This window comes from Micrasema longulum, unplaced genomic scaffold, assembly GCF_059751315.1.
Source record: "Micrasema longulum isolate JH-2025_06_02 unplaced genomic scaffold, ASM5975131v1 h1tg000252l, whole genome shotgun sequence".
Taxonomy (NCBI): Eukaryota; Metazoa; Arthropoda; class Insecta; order Trichoptera; family Brachycentridae; genus Micrasema; species Micrasema longulum.
Genome location: NW_028277457.1, coordinates 602,147 through 614,090, shown reverse-complemented (window position 1 = coordinate 614,090; position 11,944 = coordinate 602,147). Strand labels below are relative to the sequence as shown.

General features: G+C 33.0%; 1 protein-coding gene across 1 annotated transcript; it reads right to left on the bottom strand.

Annotated features, from left to right (window-relative positions):
* Positions 1-228: 228 nt before the first annotated feature.
* LOC148283217 (uncharacterized) lies at positions 229-10,706 on the bottom strand. Its single transcript, XM_088223841.1, has 2 exons — positions 10,622-10,706; positions 229-1,741 (listed from the first exon to the last, which is right to left on the bottom strand). The coding sequence occupies exon 2, from the start codon at positions 1,692-1,694 to the stop codon at positions 504-506; it is 1,191 nt and encodes a 396-aa protein (XP_088079967.1). The 5' UTR covers positions 1,695-1,741; positions 10,622-10,706; the 3' UTR covers positions 229-503.
* Between the last annotated feature and the right edge of the window lie 1,238 nt (positions 10,707-11,944).

The window sequence follows — 11,944 nt, the reverse complement described above, 5'->3', positions numbered from 1 at the left end:
ATAAAAAACCTTAGTAACTTTCTATGAGTTATTCTGAGAGCCTTTTTTTGTTTCCGTGGGTGTGAATTTTACAGTTTGTAAAGCATGCCAATAACAGGTCACATACCGTGATGCCTAGACTTCCATGTTTTTTAATAAAGGTTGATAGGCTAATTTGGGGGAGTGATGTAAAAAATGGGAAATAAAATAAAAATGAATACTCCGACTTGGAGAGTAATGAAAAATATAGACAATTTATTTTTTAATTTATTACTCAAGTAAAATAATACAATCTCTAGTGTATATATTATAAAAAATGCATTAATTTGTGACCTTGGTCATCAGATTTGCCCATAAAACCAATTGGTAAATATTTTTTTCTAAATCAACAAATGGATCTTGAATCATAATTATCTTAATTGATTTTTATCCAATTCGTTTTAGCCCAACTCTAACATGATGTATATACTCGTAATTTGGTGTTGTTATTTATTTTATTTTATTTTTATTTTTATGTTAAAATGTTAACGCTTGGAACAAGACCTCAAACACTGAGAGCTTTCTTTGGATTCCCCCGGTTGAACAGTACCACAAGTTCTTCTCTTCGGAATCTGGCAGGTCTCCTCTTCACACTTGCAGTTGTCTTCGTACTTGCAATCGCAAGAGCTTTTTCCACCCTTGCTTCCCTCGCACTTGCAATCTCCTACGCATTTGCAAACACAGGAGCATTTGCCTCCTTTGCTTTCCTCGCACTTGCAATCTCCTACGCATTTGCAACCGTCAGCGCATTTACAACCTCCTGTACACTTGCAGTTTTCTCCACATTTGCAGACGCAAGAGCATTTGCCTCCCTTGCTTCCCTCGCACTTGCAATCTCCTACGCATTTGCAACCGTCGGCGCATTTACATCCTGCTTCACACTTGCAGTTGTCTCCACATTTGCACACGCAAGAGCATTTGCCTCCCTTCCCCTTGCACTTGCAATCTCCGGCGCACTTGCAGCCTTCGGCGCACTTACAGCGACCGTCGCCCTTACCGCCCGAGCAATCGCAGTTATCTCCGCACTTGCAAACGCAGGAACATTTGCCTCCCTTGCTTCCCTCGCACTTGCAATCTCCTACGCATTTGCAACCGTCGGCGCATTTACATCCTGCTTCACACTTGCAGTTGTCTCCACATTTGCAGACGCAGGAGCATTTGCCTCCCTTACCTTTGCACTTGCAATCTCCGGCGCACTTGCAGCCTTCAGCGCACTTACAGCGACCGTCGCCCTTACCGCCCGAGCAATCGCAGTTATCTCCGCACTTGCAAACGCAGGAGCATTTGCCTCCCTTGCTTCCCTCGCACTTGCAATTTCCTACGCATTTGCAACCGTCGGCGCATTTACATCCTGCTACACACTTGCAGTTGTCTCCACATTTGCACACGCAGGAGCATTTGCCTCCCTTCCCCTTGCACTTGCAATCTCCGGCGCACTTGCAGCCTTCGGCGCACTTACAGCGACCGTCGCCCTTACCGCCCGAGCAATCGCAGTTATCTCCGCACTTGCAAACGCAGGAGCATTTGCCTCCTTTGCTTCCCTCGCATTTGCAGTCGCCTTCGCATTTGCATCCCTCGGTGCACTTGCATCCTCCCGCACACTTGCAATTGTCTGCACACTTGCAGACATTACTGGAATTCAGGCAGCTGCAGTTTCCTCCACATTTGCACGGCATTATGAATGTTTTTTTTTTTTATATTCTCAAATACAATGGACCATTTACTGGAAAGAATAGAAAAAGTCATGTTAATAGATTTCTGTATAAAAAACACGAAATGGAAATCTCCATATTATTACTAGCGTACATTCACGAAGACTGGACCGCTGTGCTTGTGCAAACCACGAGCCCACTGCGTGATATCGCAGGATTGGCCCATTTCACACCACGGCAAAAATCTTCACGCCATGATAAAATATAATACGGTGGTAATAATATTTATTGTTTTACAATTATTTATTTATTTAATGCCTGGCAAACGCAATAACCAGTACGCCATGAGACCAAATAATCTCCGGTCGATTTCCTTTTGCAGGATTTATACCTGAGAGTACTCGCCAAATTTAAATAACGATTTTTACGAATTATCATTAAAATTTATTTTGTCAAGTTTAGCCATATTATTTGAAGCGGCCTCGTGGTGTAATGGTCAGCGCGTTTGCCTAACATTCAAGAGGTCTCGGGTTGTCTCAGTCTCTCCCGACATGGTTGAAATAAAATATTTATTTAAGGGTGTTTGCACACTTGAATATTTCATTGTCCCTGGACTGGTACCTGAAGCGTAAAACTAATCATCTAACCTTTATGTTACAAAAATGATCTAGATACGCTGCAATTGATGTACTAATGCAGTGCCCTATGCACCATTAAGTGCGGAAGGGAATGATGATGATGATTTGAATCGGGTTGTGGTCCCGTGGCTTGAGGACTCACTCTACACTCTACCCCAACTTTATTTCCATTTTCCAATTTACAACTCGTTGAAAATGGTCACCAAAATGAAATATTTCGGTAAATTATAAGAACGCAATTTTTTTAGTATGTTAACCCACATGTTTTTATTGATTTATTACAATCATTATTTATGGAGTTTTATAAAAAAAAATAAAATATGAATATAATCAAATTTAAATAGGTACAAACGAATTTAATAAATATCAATTCACTATAATTTTACCGTGCTGTTTAGATTAAGATGATATGTGTGAAATAGGCTATTCTCTGTCGGATATCACGCGGCTGGTTTGTTTATTTGGAAATTCTTGTAATAATTAACAGACTTTAGCGTGTTACAGTAGGCGACAGCTGACAAATTTTAATATTTTTAATAGCTAGTGTAACTTTGAAACCGGTCAGTAGAAAAAAAGTGATTCAAAACAAAGTTGTTTTATATTTATTTTTTGTAAAAAACATCTCCTTTATTTTTTATTTCTATTCTGAATCTTCTCTTCCCCCTAGAGTCTTGTCCCTTTCTCTATGATTACCGAATGGTGCTTCTCGCTACTATCCGTGGCCCTGTTATAGGTCCTGTCGGATATACAGATCTGGTGGCTTCTAAAAAGAATTTCAAGGCTTTTAAAAAGTTTTGTAATCATTTCGGCGAATTGATCATGTCCAATCAATTTAATCCCAGTCAATGAAGAATTCACTTCCCTCTCTTCTCAATACAATGAAGTACATATTATGTACTTCTGGATTACTTTCTTTCAGCACAAAGATGCTAAGGCTACCAGATTTCAGAGAGCTCCTTCGGGCAACTTTTCTCGATTGACAACGAGCAAATTTTCCGTGTATGTGGGCACCGCCAAGGAGACTTATGTCCTCAGATGCGGTGTGCGGTATGTGGTGGGCAAGCTGTCTACCCCCAGAGTGCTTAAAGAGTGGTTCATTTGGGGATTTTTAATTTTAAACGTGACGACACTTTGCTTCATATAATGATACGATGACCACACTGATTATTAAACGTCAAATGACGCAGATCGGGTTTTGGTCCTGTGGCTAGTGTCTCGGACTCATGGATCAAAGGTCCGTAGTTAGAATCCCACACTACCCTAACTTGATTTCCATTTTCTAATAGAAAGTTATTTACAACTCGTTGAAAACTGCCCCCAAAATGAAATATTTGTGTAAATCATAAGAACGCAAATATTTCTTTATCCAAAAAAAACTGTTCAAAAACGAAAAAAAACTAATACGGTTTGGTCAATGATGTCAAATAATGTTCTAAATGAAAATCATCATGTTTGATTTCACGTGCTCATACTTATTTGACGTTAAATCATCAGTATGGCCAGATATGAAGCAAAGTGTAAACGCATGCGAAAAAAATCCCCAAATTAATCACTCTCGAGGGTTTTAGGAGGTAGAGAAGATTCAGAATACCACCCCTGATAACAATTTAAAATTTGGCAATCCGGATAACTGGGGTTAGGATAAACGGAGTTTTACTGTATTAAAGTGGCGTTTTATCCTCTCTGCCTATTCGTACGGGGAAACAGCGTGACGGTTTTTTAAATATATTTTTAAAAACTGACTGATACAACAATTAGTATAAAAATTGATTGAAAAGTATTTTCAGGCGTTGTATGGTGGGTGACATAATTCAGCCAGAAGCTCGATCACAAATAACTATCGACGTGCTTAAAAACATGCTAAGAATTTGAGCGATCACAATGAACAATAATGAACATGCTTAAGCTATCGCAGTCATAATTCACTCTCATCTATCCTATCTTACCCGTGTCTGTGTGTCTGGGGATTTGCGACGAAAAAGAGGATTGCGGAAATACAGGTTATACAAAATAGAGCAATATGAAATGTATTTTGTTTTCCAAGAGATAAAAGCATAAAGGAGATATATTCCGAGACAAATATAATTCCTTTTAGTATTTTACCTTCATATGAAATAACGAACACTTTTTTACAAATATTGCTACATAAATGAAACTCAAATTTAGCGCTTACTTTTAACAGTGATATACATAACCATCGCACACGATCTCATCTCTAAATTAACATTGCCTCTACTCAATATAACCTCCTGCCTATTCACTTTAAATCCATTTCTTACCAGTCTACGAATGGAAATCAAATAACACTAAAAAATCATTTCCTCAAATTATTTCTCGATAACCCTTGACCCATGTGATTTAATGTTAAATAATATATTATAATTTGTTTTTAAAAAGGTCTCCGAGATATGTCCATTTTTGTTTTAATTATGTTCAACTAAATGTATTTTTATTTTTATCTGATAATCTTTAATTGTATCAATCCCAGAATGAGTTTGCTAACTCATGGGAATAAAATTGTGTTTTTGTACATTTTTGTATTTTGAAATAAAAAAAATAAGTCAACGCGTGTGTAATCTCTAAGTCAACACTCGTGTCGGTTTGATTTTTGTTTTTCTCGTATATAAATACAGTTCATTAGCGAAAAATCGGCGTTTACTGTAAAAAATAATACAATATATTGTATTTGCAAAATAGTAAGGAGTATCTTATACTAAAAAGTTAAAATTATATTGCAATTACTATGGTGACTGCTTTTATTGACATTTGGCTTGCCAACACCCGGCTTAATGCAATAAATAGCATGATAAATAATAAATAAAAATAGCAGTTTTGGAATATTTTCCATATTTACACCGGTGAAATTTAACAATGTGATTGCGCAGCAGGATTATACGTCGCGAAACGTAAATATTTTGACATTTATATTAGGTGTTCACGGATGTTGTATTGTGATCGCGAATACGATAATAAACCATGGTGAGAAATTGTTATCACGTCGCTTATTAGCGCGTCGATAGTTATTTGTGATTGAGCTACAGAAAAATCTATCTATGTAAATGCGCCTCGGGTCTGCACAGAAAATAAATGGAGTTTGCTGCTTTTGAAATATTTCAACGCAGTCCATCTTACTGTTAACTTTACTATCGTTATCGTTTTGTTAAAGTTAAATGATTATTTTTATCAATGGACAAAATGTACGAGTATTTACGCATCTAATGATACCATTGCCCGTATTACAAATACCTTATTCTTATTACCAGTTAAATAAATAAATATTTATTTTCAACTTTATCTACAAAGTAAAATTAAGTTTTCTGTTTGTTTACTGTATGGTCAACTATAGTTGTATTATTTATTGTAATGTGCAACTGTGTGACCAAGATTCATTCACATTTCTAGTACTATTATAAGTTTTGTATGATTAGTTATTTTATGTTATGTATAATTTTTATGTGACAACATTTACAATAACAATATTACGTGGAAGCCTCTAATTGGACTTTATGATATGTATTTATGGTATAATTGATTCTTATAAATGTATAAAAGTCTGTTGGCTTTCCAATGAAATAAAATAGAATATGTATACCTACATTTTTTTTCTAAATATGTTCAATGAGGAACTTCAGCCCTACGGGAAATTGGATACAAAAAATGTTTTCTTACGCGCGGTAAAAATTAGAGCATTAAATTGTACCGCAAAGTTTCTTGAAAATGTACGAAAACAAAAAGGAATAATATTTTAATAAAAACGCACTACTTTGATTGACGTCACTGTTTCATATGAACCAACCAATGATGCGAGAGTTGAGAAGGATATCCGGTTGGCTTACCGTAAACGAACCAATCAATTGGAAGAACTAACAGAGAACAATCTCTGACGTCACACGCGGAGTTATTTCAGAAGTACAAAACTTTAAAAAATCATAGCGCTGATAATATGATACGTAAAATAATTTAAAAAAAATTGGCTTACTTTAATAATTTATTAACAAATAAAAAAAAATAAAAAGACACTGAACTTCAACAGCTTACCGACGAAGATACTTTAAATTTTCATACAAATATATTTAATTATTTAAACACATTGTATGATACACTGTAGTCCTTAAAATATAGCTTGATTAGAATGACATTTGTCAGAAAAAGTGACGAAATAACTTTGTAGTAACGTCTGAGGAGTTATTTATATTGACACACGAAAAATCATTCGTATCTGGCGTGATAATTTATTTTTTTAATACAATGCTTGACACATAAATCAACATAAATATATAAAATCAGCTTTAAAACTAAAAAAAATAAACCTATCAATGTTTTGAGTATGTCCAAATGCTTGCAGACTGGCTGGCTGGAAACATAGGCAGAATGATTAATGTTACACAGTGTGTAAAGTGCCCACTTAAACCAGCCAATGACAGGTCATAAGCCCTGTAAATGCCTAGACTCCCACATTTCCTTCTCAAAAATGTTTTCCCTCTCTGTTGCAACAAATTGAAATAAAATAAATCTAATTATTAACGACGTTCTTACAAGGTTACATAATTTTACAAAAACGTTAAGAGATGATCAATGTAAATTGATCGAATAAAAAAATAATTTATTTGATGTTGTTCGTGAAAAAAGTATAAATGTCATATTTTTTGGTGAATAATTGTGTTACACACACAATAATACGCATGTTTTTGCGTTTTTAGATCAATTTTCGGACACAGAGTTTCATGATTGCATGAAAAAACTGATAAAATCGATTTGATCAGTGATCAGTAATTTCCTATCACTAATGACATTAGTTTGACAGCTATCATTCTGATCAAGCTATATTTTAAGGACTATAGTCCGCAGCATACTAGAATACTGTTCCATAATTTGGCACCCTACTGAATCAGACCACACCCTTGAAATAGAGAAGGTTTAAAAGCGATTTTTGCGATACTTATATCTTAATGACAATAATAATTGTCCATTCCCGTATCCATCATTATTTCTAGCGGGGACGCTGGATTACAGCACCCTCGAATCTCGTCATATTTTTTTTCTCGGGAACCATTTCCATAAGCTGATGTCTGGTTATTATATAGCCATTGAGGTATTATATTACGTAAATGGCGCCATAAAAGTTATCCATAATAATAATAAGTCTGATTTAGTTCTTTAATAATTTCATAATTCAATTTAGTAATTATTTAAAAAAATATATTTTATTAATTTTTCACGCTCGTAAGGCTTTTTACATACATGGAAGTTATATAAAACACGAGTATATTAACAACATAAAATTTAAAAAATACAATATAAAGCAATAAGGAATAGATCAGTGTTTAGAAGTATAGTTAGTTTTAGAAAAAAAAAATAATAAGCTGTAGAAGCTAGATATTAAAAATAAAATAGATAAATAAATAAAATACAAATATATTTAAGAAATGCAGTTTAATTTTGATATTAAAAATAGAAAGAAAATAATAATAGTACATTATATAAAACAATAATACATTATGTATATTTGTATGGTACAATATATAATTTAACGATTTATTAAATCGATCAAAAAGTCATTTTGTTTCAATTGCCAATAATCAAAATACATATTTACACATTATTAAACATCCCGGTTAAGTTTATTAAAAAATCGTATTGATGGATAGAATCGGATTACCTCAACCTCTCTGAATGTGTCAATTATGTATATTGTATAGACAAATAACGCTTTTAAAATCGTTGGTATTAAGGCCCGAGACGCAAACTAGCTGGCCGCTGACGCTTGGTATTTTAAGTACTTGCACAGTCCTACATTCTGCCTTATTTTTTTCAAAAATATTACCATTTAAACCGACGGGCATTGATCTCGAAGTTCTGACAAATATATTAATGTATTATAATTATCTTTAAACGCCACGGCGCGCCGTAAGTCAAAATCTTTGTAATATAAATTTGTGTGGAGAAAGGCGGCTCCAACATTTCTAAATATTCCCAAAGTTTTATTGAATTACTGTGAAAATTTAATTACCTTGACTTCGTTTATGCATTTAGAGTATTTTTAAACTTATTTTATCTGAGATTATAAAAGGGGTTTTTATTAATAAAATGTCTGTAACAAGCGCACGAAGCGTGACAAGAAATACAGTTTTGGGATTTTGTACTTAAATTCCTGTGTTTATTTCTATTGGGATCTTAAAATTTTCAATTTGAGATATATAGTTAGATATTTATTATATTTCGAATACAAACAGATGTACAGGTTAAATGATTATAAATAAAATCTATAAAAAATGTATAAATAGTATGGCCTGCCATCCAATATTATGTATTCACTAAATTAAACTGTAAATCAACAATTATTTCATGTTGATATTTCAAGCACGAATAATAATAAGAATGCCCAGAAATGTAAATAATTATCACACGTTCTTTGTTGAAATAGATATATATTTACAATATTTCAGTTTGTCCAAATGTTCATAGACAAAAGACTGGATTTCACCCCCTCGGGGGTGAAATCCAGTCAATCATTAAATGCATTGACTTCCATATTCCCTTATTTAAGGTATTCTCCATCCCTGTTGTAATTTGTTAATCTTAAGATATATATTTACTCACTTTAAACAAATTTAAAGAAAATTCTAGAACCGTAATTAAAAATAATAATTATAATTTAATCTAACTAATATTTTATTTTTTTGTACACTTTAATACTGTAATTATTTTCTCTTGTTTGAAAGAAGAAAGAAGGGAGGACTGATGGATTTTTAAGTCCGAGTAAACAAAAAACTTTTTCTTTTATTTTTTTTATTATTTTATTGTTTTTGTAATATTTTATTTATTTTTTACGTGTGGAATGATGCAGAGTGGCTATTTCAATGTACGCTTTTTTCTTTTCTTTTTGACATTGTATTTAGTGATGTATGGAAAACTATAATTGGCATATAATTTTGGTTTATTTGTAAATATTTATTTTTTGTTGTGATGGCTGTTGTTTTCTTTTAATAAATAAAATATATGAATAAATAAAGCGACGACGGTTTAAAGTTTTAACTATATAATGAATAAATTTACTTTGTATTAAAATAAAAGAAATAAGGACAAAACAAGGAGATAGTGGGAAGGAAATTGATAAGGAGTGGTGAAGGATGATTGAAGGAAAGTAGGAGTGGAAACTTGCATTTGATTTAATGATTAAGAGCAAGGAAAGAGACAAAACGTCTATTCTCTGTTATTCTGAATCAAGCCTATTAGTTCTCTTCTTTACATATTAAATGGAGTGTTAAATATATCAAGACTATTAAAATTATATTTACTAACTATCCGTATAGAATTAACAGTCTAATCTTTTAGTAATTTATTTATTTATTTATTAACGGACATAGTCCATGTATACAATTTATAAGGTTTAAATATTACAATAAAAGAGTAGTTTAAAACATTTAAAGAAAAAAGAAAGAAGCATTGACAAACATAAGGGACATCGAGACAAGATCTGGACTATTTATTTAGTGCTCGTTTAAATCGTTGTAAACTTAAACCAAAAAAGTCCAGATCCTGTCTTGAGTTAACAATACGACAAAGGCGGGTCATTGGAGAATTTAGGCCATAGTTTGTTCTATGCTGATCGATGAACAGTACTTCACTGTTTCTCAATCTACGAGTCGGAATATTGAATTTTACTTGTCCCAGTAATGATGGAACATCGATTATACCATTTAGTATGCCGAACATATATATGGAGTCAATATTAGTTCTACGTTTTTGTAGACTAGAAATATTTAACATTGACTCTATTTCAGCATAAGAATAATTATCTCTCTCTAGTCCAAGCATCCACGCTATTTTTCGAAGCAAGCGATGTTGAACTGATTCAATGTGATTTATGCGATTGACATAGAATGGAGACCAGACCACTGAGGCATATTCAAGAAGAGGGCGAACAGTTGAGCAATAAAGAGTTTTGATTGTACGGACATTAGTAAAATCAGAGGATATTCTGTTAATGAAGCCAAGTAATTTCAGTGATTTATTTACTGTATTATCTATATGCTCGTTGTATGTCAGTTTATAGTCCAAAACAACTCCTAAATCTCTGATGGACTTGACTACATCAATTTTGGAGTTTTCTAATAGGTACTCGAAGGAAATTGGTTGTTTTGTTCTATGAAATGACATAATATTGCTTCTGTTGGAATGATGCTAAATGGTGTTTCTAATATCAGACTCGTATCCACATTATGAACGAATTTCACAAAATAAAGTTTTAAAAATATTATTCTTGCATTTAAAATGTGATAAATGATCGAATTAAATTTGAATTATTCTTACCAGAAATTCCGTATTGGCGCTTCGTTCACTGTCAGTTCCGTAGTCTTGATTGTGTTGGTGTAGATGACGAATGGTTTTGGTTTGTGTTGATAGCCTCCACAGCATGACGATATATAGAGGGAAATTGCCTTTGCGCACGGCCTATGTGTCATCGGGCCGTCGGGGGCCCGCAGAAACAGGGCACCCACAAATGCATGTCTTAAAGAATTTTCTAGAATGTTAGTCATAAATTTCACTCAATAACTTTTCTCTCAACACTTGTGATTGTGTTGTATAAATGTATTGACATATCATTTATGTAAAAAATGTGTGTTGATTATGCACAGGATTGATTTATTTGTTGTTCAATGTAACTAATTATTTGTATGAACCCACGACACGACACATCAATAATTCCCGTGGTACGTCTTTATTTAAAGATACTAAGTACATTATTTATACTTTAGAATACCTTGTACCCAACAGAACAAGATTCCATACTACATTTAATTTGCCAGTACCTAGGACTAACTCAAGGAAAAACGACTTTTTCTTTAGAGCATGTCATTATTATAATACTGTTCTCTCCGGTCACGCAGACATTTTTCATCTCTCTTATATTAAATATAGAATATGCCTTATAGACAGTACACCCATTTAGCTTTACGATGTCAGTAATTATGTATGTATTTATATGTTCATTATTATATTTTTGTACCTTTTACGTTATTTTATATAACTTTTTTCTTTTCTTATCTTTTAATTAAAATTTATCTTGTTTTTATTATTTTTATTTTTATAACTGTATATGAGTATATGTATTTTTATTTTATTTGCAAGTTTCTAAGTGCCCAACAATTGTTAATTGCTTTTATTTTAATACCGATAATGTACTTAATCGACATCTTACACCACTGTGGAAATTTTTATTGACTTTTTTCACAATTTTCGTTCATATGTATTCTTATTTTTTTTTTTACAATATGTGTAAAAACCGTTGTTTTTTTCCCAAATAAAAATAAATAAATAAAATAAAATTATGTTTATGTTTGGCATCATTGAATGTTGTAATTATGAGAAAGCTTGTAATGAAGAAGTTTAGTGTTTTTTTTATTATTTGTTAATAGACTATTAAATTAAGCTAATTATCAGCCCATTGGTCCGTTGACGGGGAGCATAGCGGAAATCTTCCATAACTCTCGTATCATTAGCATAATGCAACAGCGATGAAGAACATTTTAGAGGAGAGAATATAGAAGTCTAGGCATATACAGGGCTTATGACCTGTCATTGGCTGGTTTAAGTGGCCACTTTACACACTGGGTATGTGTAACATTCACCATT

Bases quoted from the DNA above. Each gene is read 5' to 3' on its own strand.
- LOC148283217 (XM_088223841.1), bottom strand. From the start codon at position 1,694: ATGCCGTGCAAATGTGGAGGAAACTGCAGCTGCCTGAATTCCAGTAAT.